The sequence below is a fragment of the Neophocaena asiaeorientalis genome, unplaced genomic scaffold (assembly GCF_003031525.2).
Source record: "Neophocaena asiaeorientalis asiaeorientalis breed wild unplaced genomic scaffold, Neophocaena_asiaeorientalis_V1.1 scaffold78, whole genome shotgun sequence".
In the NCBI taxonomy this organism is placed as follows: Eukaryota; Metazoa; Chordata; class Mammalia; order Artiodactyla; family Phocoenidae; genus Neophocaena; species Neophocaena asiaeorientalis.
The window spans coordinates 9450008-9465210 of record NW_020175018.1 but is presented as its reverse complement, the minus strand read 5'-3'; the positions used below and the strand labels follow the sequence as shown (position 1 = coordinate 9465210).

At 50.5% G+C, this 15203-nt stretch overlaps 1 protein-coding gene across 1 annotated transcript in view; it reads right to left on the bottom strand.

Annotated features, from left to right (window-relative positions):
• Positions 1-331: 331 nt before the first annotated feature.
• The window catches only part of LHX2 (LIM homeobox 2), a 19377-nt gene continuing 4505 nt past the window's right edge, over positions 332-15203 (bottom strand). Inside the window, exons 4-5 of the mRNA XM_024762614.1 lie at positions 10582-10787; positions 332-1205 (exon numbers count right to left, since the gene is read on the bottom strand). Of these exons, the coding sequence (XP_024618382.1) occupies positions 918-1205; positions 10582-10787 (494 nt within the window). The 3' untranslated portion in view covers positions 332-917. The remainder of the gene's footprint in view (positions 1206-10581; positions 10788-15203) is intronic.

Sequence of the window (15203 nt, the reverse complement as noted above, 5' to 3'; positions counted from 1 at the left end):
CTTATTTAATATTTGAAAGAACACATGCATGAATGAATGGTATTTTGCTTACATGCTCCCCACTTAGCACATAGCACACGTGTTAAGATGATCTCTTGTCTGTCTCTGCCTCCACTCTAAATTCCTTAAGGGCAGGGACTGTGTCTACTTCATCTCTGGATCCTAACAAGCAGCCCGAAGTCTGGCACAAAAGAGAGTCCCCGCAAATATTACACATTATTATAAATAAATATTATAAATAGGGGAAGACCTTGGAATTGATCCCTGGGCTTCAGTAAGACTCTTAAGTCCTGTGAATTTGGCACACCTCTAAACAGCAGTGGCACCAGCTAGTTTCAGTAAGTGGTTTTATTACTGGTTAGATTTTACAAATTCTGATATTTGAACAGACTTCCACCTTAAAATTCTAAAACAACAAAGCGACTGTTGGAGGGGGTTTGATTTTTTTCCTTTTTTTTTTCTTTTTTAGGACTATTCAAAGTAACAAACTTTTTTTTTTTTTTTTTTTTTTACATTTTTGCTCTGGTCATAAATATACAGAGAGAAAAAGAGGGAGAGAAAAATGAACAAGTCATCCAAAGTATGGAGATAAAACAGTATTCCTAAGGCACGTGGCAGTCTTTGAAAATACAGAAGCTCTAGCCAACTTAAATTATTTGTTGTTTTTCCTCGCTCAGTCCACAAAACTGTACAGTGACACAAATGTTGTGTTGCAGATAGATCTTCCAAGTAATTCCAGTCCACACCGCTGTGTCTGCAAGGGGCGTAGTTATTTTCTTCCTCATTTTCCAGGCGAGATCCTAAAATGTGGTTAGTTAGTTGCTCAAAGCCTCTATTTTAAAATACACTTGGAATTCAACTAAAGATAATTTCTTTTTTAAAGAAATTGTGGGGCGGGGGCGGGGGGCCAAGAATCATTAGAAAAGGTTGGTAAGAGTCGTTTGCGAGGGGCTGTGAGGCTCGCGGCCCTCCAGGTTGCCAGGCACAGAAGTTAAGACGGACGTCACAGTCGGCAGGGTGGGGCTAGTCAAGTCTGTGAGGGTGGTGGGCGTGCTGGAGGGGCTGAGCGAGGCGTTGGACAGCTCTGAGGCCGGTCCCGACGGCGTCCCCGTCTGCAGCGCCGCCTCCGTCGACTTGTCCACGCCAGTGTTTTCCTGCCGTAAAAGGTTGCGCCTGAACTTGGCCCGGGCGTTCTGAAACCAGACCTGCGTCGGGGAGAGGGAAGGGCTGGTCAGAGGAAGGCGGGCAGGACGAGGAGAAGAAGGGCAGAGCATGCCTCCGGACTGCTTAACTCAGAGATGCCAATCGGTGTTCTGACGGAATGAGGGGTGGGGGAGCTGTGTATTAAAAAGTTGGGCTGGCAATATTTTGTTTTGTATTTTTATTGTTAATACAATAAAAATGTCCTTTCCTCGAATTGCCTGTTACTGGGTTTCCCCTTCTGTTAGAAGTTTCTCAAATATTGTAGCCACTAGCCACATGTGGCCACCCAGCACTTGACATGTGGCTAGTAGCCCCAAGACGGCTGGTCTATAGGTGAGAACCACATCAGATCTGAAGGAAGTAGAATATCTCAATGGTAATTTTTATTTTGATTACACGTTGAAATGACAATATATTGGACATACTGGGCCAAACAGGATATATCCTTAAAATTAATTTTACAGGTTTCTTTTTGCTTTTTTAATGTGGCTACTGGAAAGTTTTCAATGTAAAATTACATATGTGGCTCACATAGCATTTCTATTCTGTTCTGGGAGATTCACACAAACCAAATCTCGATCATTTTTCACCATGGTTGAGAGGTTTGTTTTTTTGGCAGTCGCCTTTAAGCGGGCAAGAGATCCCACAAATTCTTGTGGGTACCATTTTTCAAGTTTTTCATGGCAAGTCTGGGAAATACCAGAACGATGTAAAGAACACACAGGAAGCAGTCAATAAAGAGTTACTATGAGGAAGAAAAAGACGCAGCTCCTAATCCCTGCCGCTATCTGCTGGAGAAGCCGCCAGCATCCTGGACCACTGGGTTTCAGGTCTCAGGGCGGAGTGGACAGAATGGGAAGAGCTGCCCGATGAAAGATTCCCTCTCCCGACCTGCCATGTCCCAGTATCCTTTACGAGGGAGGTGGGGTGGGGGGCCCAGTTGCTGAGCTCTGCGTGAAAAGAATGCCCAAGAGAGAGAATAAGGGTTTGCTTTCATTTTCCCTTGAGCACCGACACATGCACACATTCGCACCCACACCACTGCACACAAGCCTGTACACACGAAGCATCGATACTTATCTACACAGCACCTCCCAGCCAGTATGCCCACCCATCGAACTGCACAGAGAGATCCCGCTGTACCCCAAGGTCCTCAAAGTACTTTGGGAGAAGCCAAGAAAATCTGGGGGGAGGAGGGTTGGGGGATGGGGTGGGAGGTTGTATCTCCCAGAGAAAAAAGCCCAAAGGGCAGGGCCCCTTCCCTTCCCTTCGCGTGAAGAAAACACTCGCCGGAAACCTCCCGGTAAAACAGAGGGCCTTGGAGAACTGAACAGATTCTAGGGTGTCCAGCTGCGTCCTTCCAGGTGCGCCTGCATCTCCTGTCTTCCCAGTGTCTCAGACAGGGATCAGAAGGGCCAGCCCTCGGCCCCACCCTCCCCTGGGGACCACCCCAGCTCCAGGGGCCTGTGGCCTCGAACCCTCTTTTTGGTGGCCCGATACAACTTGGGCTCAATTTAAAAGCACAGCCTTTAGAATCCTGGAGTAAGGAGGGAGATGCAGACCCTGTGAAGTCGGGAAACAAAGCTCTCTCCTGCTGGATCTTTCCAGGAAGAAAGCACATTTTCCCTGGCCTTTGCCCAAAGCAAGCCCATCACCTCTTCTGGGGGCTTGCAAATAAGTACAGCGCTTCTAAGACCAGCCTCGATAGGCACTTCTTGTGATGGGGGCTCCTTCCCTGCCCGGCCTACAGAAATCTACAGAGGTGGGACTCTGTGTCCGTCTGCCCAGAGAATGACCGATGGAGAAAATGATGGAGAAAGCCCCCAAACACCCTCAGAGAGAAGAGGCGACTTCCCCAAAGTAACACTGCAGATTGGGGATGAGGAAGCCTGGAGCTGTGACACTCTTGCCACCGTCACAGCATGTGTGGCCCTGTGAGCGTCCCCGTGGGCCTGACTCTCCAAGTGGTAGCAGGAGCGGGAAGCCCCGGGGGCAGTGCATCGCCCATCGGTCCGGGGCTCCAAGCCCTTGGGAAGGGCGGGAACAGTTAGTTGCTGGCTGTTTGCTATTTCTCTGGCGTTGCCCCTAACAGAGGTTTGTAAACAATTACACCATCTTCCACAACTGCCTTCTCTGCTTTACCGAATCTGAGGCGCTGGGAATCTGGTGGATGAAAGTCAACAACTCAACTAAAAGCCAGCTGCTGCGGGGGTTTGTGTGGAGTTTGTTTCTCACCTTAAGCCAGGCTTCACCAGAATTCTCCTGGGTATTTCAAAAAAAATCCCCTCCCAAGAGGTTGTTGGGACAGGGACCTTGTCTAAGTCATCTTTATATCCCTGGGGATATGGCAGAGGGACTGGCAAAGATTAAGAATCAGTCACATGCATTGAGTTAATAGTAATACTAACAGATAACATTTACAGACCTCTTCATGCCGGGCACCCAGCCATCCTCTAACATGCACGGTCACAGGTTATCTCCATGATAGGCCAAGTAGGGAGGTACTATCATTATCCCCACTTTACAGATTTAAAACCAGAGAGGCTTGGAGAGGCAAAGTCACTTGCCCAAGGTCACACAGAGGCCAAACTGAGATTAAGATCCAGGATTATCTGCCATAAAAAGTCCATGCTTTCCCTACCACATGATCCGGAGTGAGTCAGTGAATGAATGAATGAATGAATGAGTGAATAAACTCAGAAGCAACTATGATGTAGTGGAAAGAGCACAGGCTGTAGCTTCCAGCTCTGGTTCTGCCACTGACCAATCAAGTGACCCCTGCTAGTCCCTTACCTCTGGGTCTGCCTCGTTTCCCCACCTGTACAACAAGGAGTTGGACCACACCATATGATCTCTATGGCCTCTTGGAGTGCTGACAGGCTGCGATTCTCTGGCAGCTGCAACAAGGAGGATGATCTGCTCTACCCACCCATCTTCTTGAACTGACAGCCCTCTCTCTTCATCTCCAGGGAGTGCCTCAGTCAGGTGCCCAGGGGATCCCCAGTAGGTCCTGGGTGGAGGAGGAAGCCCACATGGTTACATGGCTCCTCCTCAGACACCCCCTGGCCCTGAAGGCTGAGCTTTGCCTCGCAAATCCCCTTCCCCAGGATTCTTTCATCAAGGAGACCAGGAGGGTCAGTGGGAAACCCACTCTGCCCCACAGATCCCCTCCAGGGCCACTAAGGAAACCAGCCAAAATACCAACGCTTCAAGACCAAAAGTGTCCACTGGCGGTTTCTTTTTATGACATCAAAACCAATGGCTGCATCCAAAGCATCTGACCAGATGGGACAAGTGGAAGTCACCACACAGCCACTCCACGCAGTCGCAGAGGAAATGTCTTGTGACGAACGTTATGTGAGAAAAAAAAGGATAACAAAATGACATCCTCTGGTATTGCAACTTCATAAAGCAAATAATAACGACGAATATTATTCACTCAGAAGGCAACGTCTAAGCAAAGTTCTAAGGATTTTACACATATGAACTCCTGTTAGTGCCTTACAAGGTCAGCACTGATATATTATCATCAGGTGAGGAGACTGAGGCCCAGAGCCCAGCCAAAGACGCAGAGATGAGATGTGCATCCCAGCAAGCTGGGCCCACGTCCCTACCCACTACTTAACTTCCAAACTGCACACCTGGATTACTGGTTTCCTGTGTCTTCATATGGGTAACTTTCGCCCCTAGTTTTCTAACCTGCCTGTATGGTGGTTCTATTATTTTATAAACTTTAAAGAAAGTTTTCTTTAAAGAATAAAAAATAATGAGCAGTGGACTGGATATCAGGACCCCTTAGGTCCAGTTCCAGGGCTACAACTACATTGTTCTGGGGCCTTGAACAAGTCACTCCACCTCTCTGGGCTTCAGTTTCCTCTCTTCTAAACGGAGAGATTTGGGCCAAATCACCTATGAAATTCCATCCAACTTCAACCATCTGTGACTAGATCAAACACTCTGTACAGCCCTGTGCAAATGACATGCAGAACAATGCTCACTCTCCCCGTTTTACAGGTGGGGAAGCTGAGGCTCAATGAACTGAAGTCCTAGTTTAAACCTCACCTCCTCAGGGAAGCCACTCCTGACCATCTCCCTCCCCAGGTCAGGTCCCCGTGTTTATGCTCTCGTTGCACCCCTATATTTTTCCACCCTAGCACTTCTTCTATTTTATTTTTGTCAAGAGCTAAATAAGGGTTCTGTGGCCAAATACACTTGGGAAATGTTGGACTAGACAAAGTTGAATCTCTTCAAGATTTCTCAATGCCTGTATTAATGCCAGTGTGCTCTGATCTCTAAGAGAAGGATGCAGTCAATCTTTGGCATTTCCCAAACTTATTTGGCCCTGGAATCATTTAAAGATATCTTTACTATGAGGTATTTCAAATATACAGAAAAATATAGAGGTCAATCTTATCACCATTTTAATTATTTATACAGTACCTTGCTGGACATTGTCTCCCCTGTGGACCGTACATTCCAGCCGCGCCTGTTCATTGCCAGGGTCATCACTGAATCCTCAGTACCTCATGCCCCGCCCAGAACACGGCAGCTCAGTGTATTTGTTGAAGTGAGCGAATGGAGGAAAGCTAGTGTCCTCAGTTCTTGAGTTCTCACATAGGTTAATGATGACTAACTGGTCATCTGAAGAATGCTTTTAAACTGCTGGTTGTTAAAATGTATTTTCCTTCAAAGTCACACTGGGAACCCCTAAGGAGACGTTCACCCATCCAAATCCATCAGCTCACCAGCCCCTTCCCCAGCCTAGGGCACCTTAATATTCTGCCTTCCTAATCCTTCCCCAGGAAGGAAGAGAGGCAATGCAGAGGCGCATGGATGTGCTGAGCAACGCTCTCCAAGAACTGGTAGAGCTTAACGTCTTAATGGACTTCGGTCCGAGGAGCCATTCTGTCTCCCGGTCACCTTGCCCGCTGGTGACAAGTGAGTACTGTGATTGTCATGCTGCTGCCGCTGGTGACAATTCTGAGCACTTTTTACACCCCTAGGGCTTTACAACAGAATTCCTGCTTTCCCACCAAGACATGGCATCTATGACTCACTCCTCCCCTTGTCCCCCATCTGTCCTGCTGCATTCGGCAGCTACATCCAAGGGGGGGGTGGTGCTGAGAATCACAGTCCCTACACTGTGCCGTATTGGAAAGAGCTGTGGAATCAAACCAATCTGGGCTTGACCCCTCCCATCACTTATTAGCTGTGAGACTCAGTGCTAAGGGTTTTAGCCTCTCTGAACCTCAGTTTCCTCATCTGCAAAATGAAGATAATTAAAATTTTTAAATGTGTGCAAAAGGGGATGGTAGACTGAACCTTACTAGGTAAATGTGTATGAAATTAATATTTTTGAGTCCCTCACATATACTTTATAAATTACTCTTTATGTCATCTTATTTACGCCTTGCAACCACCTAGTGAAGCATGGTTACCATCCTCATTTTATAGCTGAAGCTTAGAGAGGTTAAGTCACTCCCTCATAACCATTCAGAGAGTAAGTGGGAGGGCTGAGTCTGGGCCTCATATCAGCTCCAAATTCCAGCAGGGATACTGCATCCCGGGCCTGCCATGTTGATGCTTATGCATTACAGATTCAGTAACAGCCTAGAATCCCTACACACACACACACAGACACACACAGACACACACAGACACACACAGACACACACACACACACACACACACACACACACACACACACACGCCCTACATCATCCACTTCTGGGAACACAGCCTCAACCTCAACCTGCCCTGCCCTGCAGACTCTCTCCACAGGGTCGAGGTGGACCACAACCTGCAGGGGGCACCCAAGGCCTAGCACAATTAAGTTTGTGTAGCCAGTGATGATAAGCCATTTCATGGGCACCTACTTTGTCTACTTTGTACCAGCAGGCACCATGCTGGAGCCTTCCCATTCATTGTCTCAATCCTCAGGAATCCTCAAGGTACAAGCTATTATTATCTCCACTTCAAAGACAAGGAACTGGGCTCTGAGAGGAGAAGTTAAAGTGCCCAAATCACATTGTTGTTATGTCAGAAAGGACTTTAATCTATATGTTACCTTCCAAAGCCACACCACCAGCTGCCTCGCCCCAAACTGCCCCCATCCCATCTCCCCCAGTTGGCCCATCAGTAGTCAGAACACCTGGGAGAGAGCCCCACCCTATCAATGCCTGGCTCCTGTGTCCTCAAGTAAATCACTTCACCTCACTAGTTCTTAAGCTTCTCATCTGTAAAATGGGCAGGAAAATATTAAGGTAAGGAAGACGAGTGGCCGGAAAGACAAGGCTTTGCAAACTGCTGCATAGTCATGAGCTGCTGTGCTGTTAGGGAATACTAAGCATTTGTGCAGGAGATTGGGAGGTCTGGGAGGAGGGAGAACGGGGGTCTGATGTGTCCTGTGGATATGACTGCCCTCACCCCAACAACGTACAGGCCATAAACGATACTCACACTCAGAGGCTGTCACTGCTGGGTTGGCTTAGAGGAGAAAGGGCAATGCCCACTGATCAGACGCGCCTGGATGTGGATCCAGCTCTGCTACCTACCAGCAAAGTGTGACTTGGGGCAAGTGGAAATCATTTGGGCCTCAATGTTCTCTCATCTGTACAGTGGAGGAGAAGGGAGCATGATGTCTGATAGTGAGGACTCAATGAGCAAGTGTACTTCATGAGTCTTTCAACACATAGTAGACACATAGTAGAGCGCTCAAACATTTATTGATTAGTGCTTCTATCAGTGATTCTCTCTCTCAACTAGTCCCATGCCCTGGCTTTTCTGAGTCCCCATGGTGGAGAGGGCATGCAGGTGTGAACAGCCCTGGCTCAGGAGTCTAGGGGAGGAAGAGCAAGTCTAGACCCAGGTCACACAGATGAACCCTTCCTCACATACAGGGTAGGTAATTGGTCTCTCCCCTGGTCTCCCATAGAAACTCCCTCCCGACTGATCACACTATGGGGAAACTGATTGTGGGTCTGTCTCGGCACCTAATAGGTGAACTTCTTCAGGGCCAGGACTGTGGTTCATTCACCTCTGTGTCCCCAGGGCCTGGTGCCAATAGCTATTTGGTCAGATGAAAGAATGAGAGATAACTATGCTGGAAATCCAATGTGTTCCTAAATCAAGCTTCCTGCCTTACCAAGGCCAGCAGAGATCAGCTCCCCACTCCAGATTCAGACCCAACCATGGACATTTACTCTTTATTTCACTTAATCTGGATAATTGGCGAGGTATGTGCCCTAATGGTGCCCATTTTACAGATGAGAAAGCTATGGCTCAGAGAGGGTAACTAATTTGTGCAAGACACACTGCCAGTGAGTAGACGGGCAGAACGGAACCCAGCTCTGCCTGACTTCAAGTCCCTGTTCCTGCCCCTGCCTGCTCTTAGGGCTTTTTTCACGGGTCCCTTTTCCCCCACCAACTCACCATAAGGGCATCTAGAGAGAGGAAGGACTACTAACCAGAGAAAAGGCAGCAACCACAGATCCTGCGTCCAAATTCGCCCAGGGCTGAGGAACAGAGGGGGCGCCAAGAAGAGTCGCCCGACCTAATCCCCAAAAGGAAAAGTCGAAGGCAAACGGACCAGCGGGATCTGAGACCCCAAGGGGCCGCCTCTTCTAGAGCCCTAGTCAGAGGGACCTTGGGCAAAACGGATCCCAAACAGGAGGGGCGGGGCCTGCGGGGAGCTCCAGGGCGGGGGGCGGGCCCAGAGAGGCGCATCGGCATCTCATTGGCGGGTCCTCAGCTCCCTCCGCTACGTCACTGAGACCGCGCGAGACCAAGCTGCGCCAGACCCGTCGCGGTGCGCCTGGCTGGCCGCTGGAGGCCTGGGCGCCTGGACTCCTGGCTTCCCGGAGATCTGCGGACCCTCGCCCGCGTCACAGTCCCATCCCGCCACCAATGTCACCTCCAAAATGCTTTCTTAAAAGTTCTAACAGACTCGCAAGAAAGCTTAGGGTGGCTTCACAGCCTTCGGTGTCGTCACCATCACCCTCACCCACTCGGTGTCGCCACCCACCCCCGGGCCCTCAGTCCTCAAAGACTTAGGGCTAGGGGGTCGGTCGGACTGGCCTGCCCTCAGATTCCAGCACCACTCCTCCTGCTGTGGGACCATAGTCAACTCACTTCATCTCTCAATTTTCTTACCCAAAAATGTGCATTGTTATCCCTACCGTCACACGTTCTGAGGAATAAATTGGTTAAACTAACTATAAAGGGAGATATTCTCCCACCTTATCATTGTACAGATGTGGAAACTGAAGTCCAGCCACCAGAATAATTGTTTATACTAGTTAATATCAGTTAATTGATTATTCTAGTTAATGTTATCCTAGCTACCATCCACTGAGCGGTTGTCAGCTACTGTGATGGGCACTTACATTATCTCAATTGCTCCTCCAATAAGCCTTCAGTGTAATTTCTTGTGCCCATTTCACATACAAGGAAACTGAGGCTCAGAGGAGTTAGGTGACTTGCCCAGGACCATGAAACGAGTAAGAGGAGGAGCTGAAGATTTAAAAAGTGGTGACCCAAGGCTCTGCCACAAGTTTGGGTCATACAGGCAGCTGGGATACCTGTATCCCCAAATGGGGTTCTTAACATTTTGGGGGTGGTGGACAGACCCTTAGGGTATCTGGTGAAAGCTCTGGATCCTCTCTATCAAGAAAGCACCCTCACATACAAGTGCAATGCTGCTTGTTTTCAGAGGCACCCATCTACTTCCACCCAGGGGATCTGCCCTAATCCCTCTCCCTTACAAACCTTGCTTCTGGGAGAGTCTGAGAAGCAACAAAGAAACAGAAGGTAAATCTAGAGAGAGACAGGAAAGAGAGAGAGAGAGAGAGAGAGAGAGAGAGAGAGAGAGAGAGAGAGAGAAACTAGAGAGAGCAAGTGAGGAACAAGAAGCAGAAGGAGCAAATGGCTAACAGCAGGTGCCTTGGACGGGCATCCTGGTTTAAGGGGCCAAGGTTGCCAGTGGGGATGTGGGGGGAAGCTCTGGTTTAACTGAAATGCTTGAACCTTTTACAACATGAGCATATTTGAGTGTCACTTGGGTAATAAATAGCAACTAAGAATTGCTTACAAGAAAGAAAAGAGACTGTGTAGACAAAGAGGACAGAGGGACACACAGACACAAAACAGAAACACTGAGGGACAAAACTTGAAGGAGAGAAGACAAAGTTAGAATGGAAAAAAAAAAGATTGAAATACAGCTAGAGATAGACTGAAGAGATGGAGAAAGAGAACAGAGAAAGATAAAGAGATAGGCGGACGTAGAGCGGAAGGTCCTTCCAAGGCCCACGGCCACTGTGGGATTCCACCCCAGGTCCTGACGCCACAGATGCCCCCACCCCTAGCCCCGGCCTGGCTGACCTGGAGGACCCGCTTGGTGAGGCCCGTCTTTTGCGCGAGCTGCTTCAAGTCCTTGGCGTCCGGGTTGTGGTTAATGGCAAAGTAAGACTTCATGGTCCGAAGCTGGTGGTGCTTGAAGGAGGTGCGCATGCGCTTCGTCTTCTGGCTGCTCGGGTACGGCTGGTCGCGGTCCAGGTGCTCCGCATCGTTCTCGTTGCAGCTCAGGGCTGGGGAAGGAACGCAGAGGCAGCAGGTGAACCTCCTGGCCCGGACCCCCACAACACTGCCAAGTCCACACCCACCCCACGCTTCGCCAAATGTTTCTAGCCTCAGAACCACACGGTGGGTGCTGCACCCCGGTGAGGTGGAGGTATTATCCCATTTTATAGATTTATAGGGGAGTTTGAGGTTGAGAGAGCCATCTACCCAGGGTCATTCAGCTAGGAAATGCTGGATTCAAACCCAGCTCTAGGAGAATCCAAAAACCATTCTGAGCCATCATGTTACAATAATAATAGTAATAATAACAACAGCTACAACTTGTCAATGACATTCAACTCCACAAGATGTGCTAAAGGGCTTTACATGCACATTTTCATCCTCAAAACAACCCTTTGAGCCAAGCATTATTTCCCCCTTTTTACAGATATTGAAACTGAGGCTCCGAAAGGGAAGTCACTTGACTGCAGACGCAGGCCCATGATCTCCCCATTTCTCCCTGCACTCCCTAAGGAGGAATGCAGTCTCCAGTCTCCCCTGCCCCTTCCCCCCACACAGTGTCTGGGGCAGGCACCTGGAAGTCACAGGCTTCAACTCACTTTCCATACTCTCCACTCACTTTCAGTTCTCCCTCATCAGTTCCTACAACCAAAGGTACTGCACGATCCCTTAGCCCTGAGCCACAGGCACTGGGTCGAAGGTTGGAAATTGTATTTTGTAGCTTAATCCTCACCACTGCCCTATGAGGCAGTTGTTTCCCAGTTTGACAAATGAGGTGAATGAGGCAGGGAGGTTAAGCTATCTTTGGAAATCTCATGGAGTGGCAGAGTTCTAACCAAAAGGGAAGGAAGCTGGAGGAAAATATTAACATGTATGCCACACCCAGGGTATGCCTTTGGCTCTACATACATGGGGGGAGGGGGGCTTCACTACTGCTCCAAGGGGTGGCTACTGCTATTCACCCCATTTTAGAGATGAGGAAACTAATGCTAAGGAAAATAAAGCCACACCATTGGTTATGGCTGAGCCTAGATTCAACACTGCAGTGCTTGCCTCCTTGCTGTTTCTTTCCCCTACACCATAAAGGCAGGCAAAGATGAAGCATGACTCTTTGGGGAGCCCGTCCCCATCCAGAAGGGGCCCAGCTGGGCCTGCCAATGCCTGGAAGGCACTGGAGTGGGGGACAGGGATGGAAAACTTGGGCCTCAGAAAGTTGCTTAGCAACCTGGTGGCTGATGGGGACACGCAGGACCCCTCTCCAAGATCCCCTCAATACATCCTGAGCCATTCCACACATAAGGTCTTACTTTGGGGAATGCCTCATAAGAGATTAATTCATTCCCCCTAAAGTGGGCAACTGGGAATATATCTCCTGTCTCATCACATGCCCATAATAGAGCTGCAGATTTAGCAAATAAAAATACAGATTGTCCAGTTAAATTTGAATTTCAGATAAACAATAAAAAATTTTTTAGTATGATGTCTCAAATATTGCATGGGACATACCTATACTGAAAACTGCTTTGTTGTTTGCCTAAAATTCAAATATTGCATGGTATACACTCATACTAAAAAATTATTCATTGTTTATTTAAAATTCAAATGTTGTATGGGATACACTTACACTAAAAAAATTTACTTGTTGTTTACCCAAAATTCAGATTTAACTGCGAGTCCTGCATTTTATCTGGCAATACTACCTCAGAAGTACTCCTGCTCTCCTGGTGACCTACTCCTCCCCTGTCCAAGTGAGGAGTGGTCCCTTGCAGAAAAATTTCACAAGATGTTGGTCTTGTCCCTAACCTAGGAGTTGTCAGCAAGTGGCTACACCTCCTAAGGGCTCCTCCCATAGGCACCCAGGCACCCAAGTCCTCCAGCCAGGCTACTCCCACTGAGAGTGCTCAGGGTGAACAACAAGGATCCAGCAATTTAAAGGGGATCACAGAATGACTCCAAATGGGATCCATGGAAACTGCCCTGCCCCCACTGTGGGGAGCAACCCTCTTCTTGCCCCTAGTCCCCAGCTCCACGGGAGAGGGGGGCAGGCCTCCCCACAGGGGATCTCTGGGCCCATTCCTCCGCCCAGCCCCTGCCTGGGCCTTGCTGCTGTTAATGAGCTCCATGGGGACCCTGGCGCCCCACGAACCCAAGGGACGTGCCCTGAGTGAGGCCTAGATGGGGGGAGGTGGTTGGGGGAGGGAGAAAGAAAGGGCAGAGAAAGGAAAGAAAGGGACAGATGTAGAAAGACAGAGAGAATGGAGAGAAAAGGAGAGATGGTAGGGAGGGAAAATGGACAGAGCCAGGAAAAGAGAGAAGAGCAGAGGAAAAGAAAGCAGTGGATATGGAGAGAACCAGAGAGAGACAGCTACAAAGACAGAAAGAAACCAGGAGAGACACAGAGAGAGCCTGAGGGGACAGCAAGGCCCGGAAATAGCAGGGATGTTGTGTGGTGGAGGGTCCAGGCCAAGGAACTGAATCCCAGGTCTCAGGGAGACTGGGTCCCTGCGGGGTGGCTTTTTCGAAGCTGTTACAGGCTGGGGAGTGGTGAAAAGGGGAAAGGGAGAAAAGGAGAGGAGGGCAGAAAAGGAGTCGGCCCAAGGCAGGGAGGCCGAGGCCGGCCAGCGGCTGGGGCAGGGGGCTGCGCTGGGGGCAAAGAGGCTGTTGAGCCCAGATTTGGTCGGTGCCCCAGGCCCCGCACTCTCGCCCCCAGCTCCCCAGAAGGATCGCGGTTCCCCAGGATTGGGTCCAGGGAGGAGCAAAGGGATGAGGGGAGGTGGAGGACCAAGCTTTCTCTCTCCTTTTTTTTTTTTTCCTCTCAATTAGGCCGATTCAATGGAGCTAAAGAGCTCGTAAAATCATGAATAATTTACTCGTGATCTGTTATTAACCCATCGGGTTTCGAGCTCTTGTCGCTGGGACTGAACCTGTAATCAAATCTGACTTCGCCTCATTTTACTAAAGACTAGATTGTAGGTTCAATTGTCTAAATAATGGATTGGAATCAAATCAGTAATTACGCCGCCAGGCACACACACACACACACAGAAAGCTGGGGCTGGGGGAGGCCCGGGCATCCGGCCGGTCCGCGCGGGACTCCCGTGGCCGCGGCGCGCAAACCCGGGCGCAAAGCGTGCGGCCCGGGCCCCTCACGGGCTCCGGCAGCCTTGTTCGAGACCCCGGCCGGCGGGCAGCCACGCTCTGGGGTGGGGTAGGTTTCAGTTCCGCCTCTGGGACCTGGGCTGCGCTCTCGGACCAGAGGGGCAGCCAGAGAAGGACCGCCGCGGCCATCGCCCCGGAAGGACTTTCCGACCCTGCGGCCCCGCCGCTCTGACTGCCCTTCCCTGAGCGAAGCGCCGGGCGCACCGACGGCGCCCCCTCGCCACACTGCCCGAGCTCACCGCGCTGTAGTTAGATGCCGCCGCTCCTCCACCGGACTGTCCCCCACAGCGATGGGCTTTGCTGGGGGTCCGTGTGGCTGGGCTCCTGGGTGCGGGACACACACAAACAAGCTCGAGTCCTCACAGTCAGAATCACGGACACACGCACACACACACTTGCCCGGACACACCTCCGAAATCTCACCCTCCACGGGGCCCTCTTTCCAGTCCCAGAGGCCCCGCGGCCCACACTGCGGCCATTTCTCTCCTGCCAGCGCCGGGAGGGGAGGGAGGGGGACAGCAGCCAGACCGCGGGAGGCCTGGCCGGGCTGGAGCGGCGAAGGAGGCTCCCCCTTTTCCCAACCTAGTCCCGGGAGCCCCGAGTAAGCGAGCCGCAAAGCCACCGGCGGCACGCAGTGCGCGGTTAAGCCCGGGCCAAGGCCAGAGACGTGAGCGTCGGGAGAGAAAGAGACAGGAACAGAGAAACGGGAGACGCACGCAGAGAGAGAAAGTGGCGCCTAGAGAGCCGAAAGGAAAAAAAAAGGAAGAGAGGGACCAAAGAGAAAATGACGAGATGGCATGCGTGGGGAAGTCTCGTAGAGGTGCCAGCTCCTCTGAAACTCAGCCTCCAGCCACATCTTGCTCGGTGCGGCGCGGCCTCGCCAGGCAGGGCGGCGGAGCAGCAAAAAGCACAAATACACCTCGGTACCTCCTACCTTTCAGTTGCAAACCCGGTTGCGAACCTCTCTGCCCGGGAAAACACAATCCCGCTCCCAACCACCACGCGCCCTGTGGCCCAGCCCGCCTGCTGTTCCTACTGGAGGCCGACCCCACTTGATAAATAGACCGGCTTTGTTTTGGGGGACCTGATCTGGACTCCGTGTGGTCTATTCAGGGTGGTGGGTGACGAGGGATGGAAGTTTTGCAGAGCCGCATCTCTGGTAGAGCCTTCAACAAATATTAAATCCGCCTCGCAGACCTGGCCGCAGCCCCCTCACCATTTACCAGACTGGGGGCTGTATTTTCCTCCCAGCTCCGCACACCAAG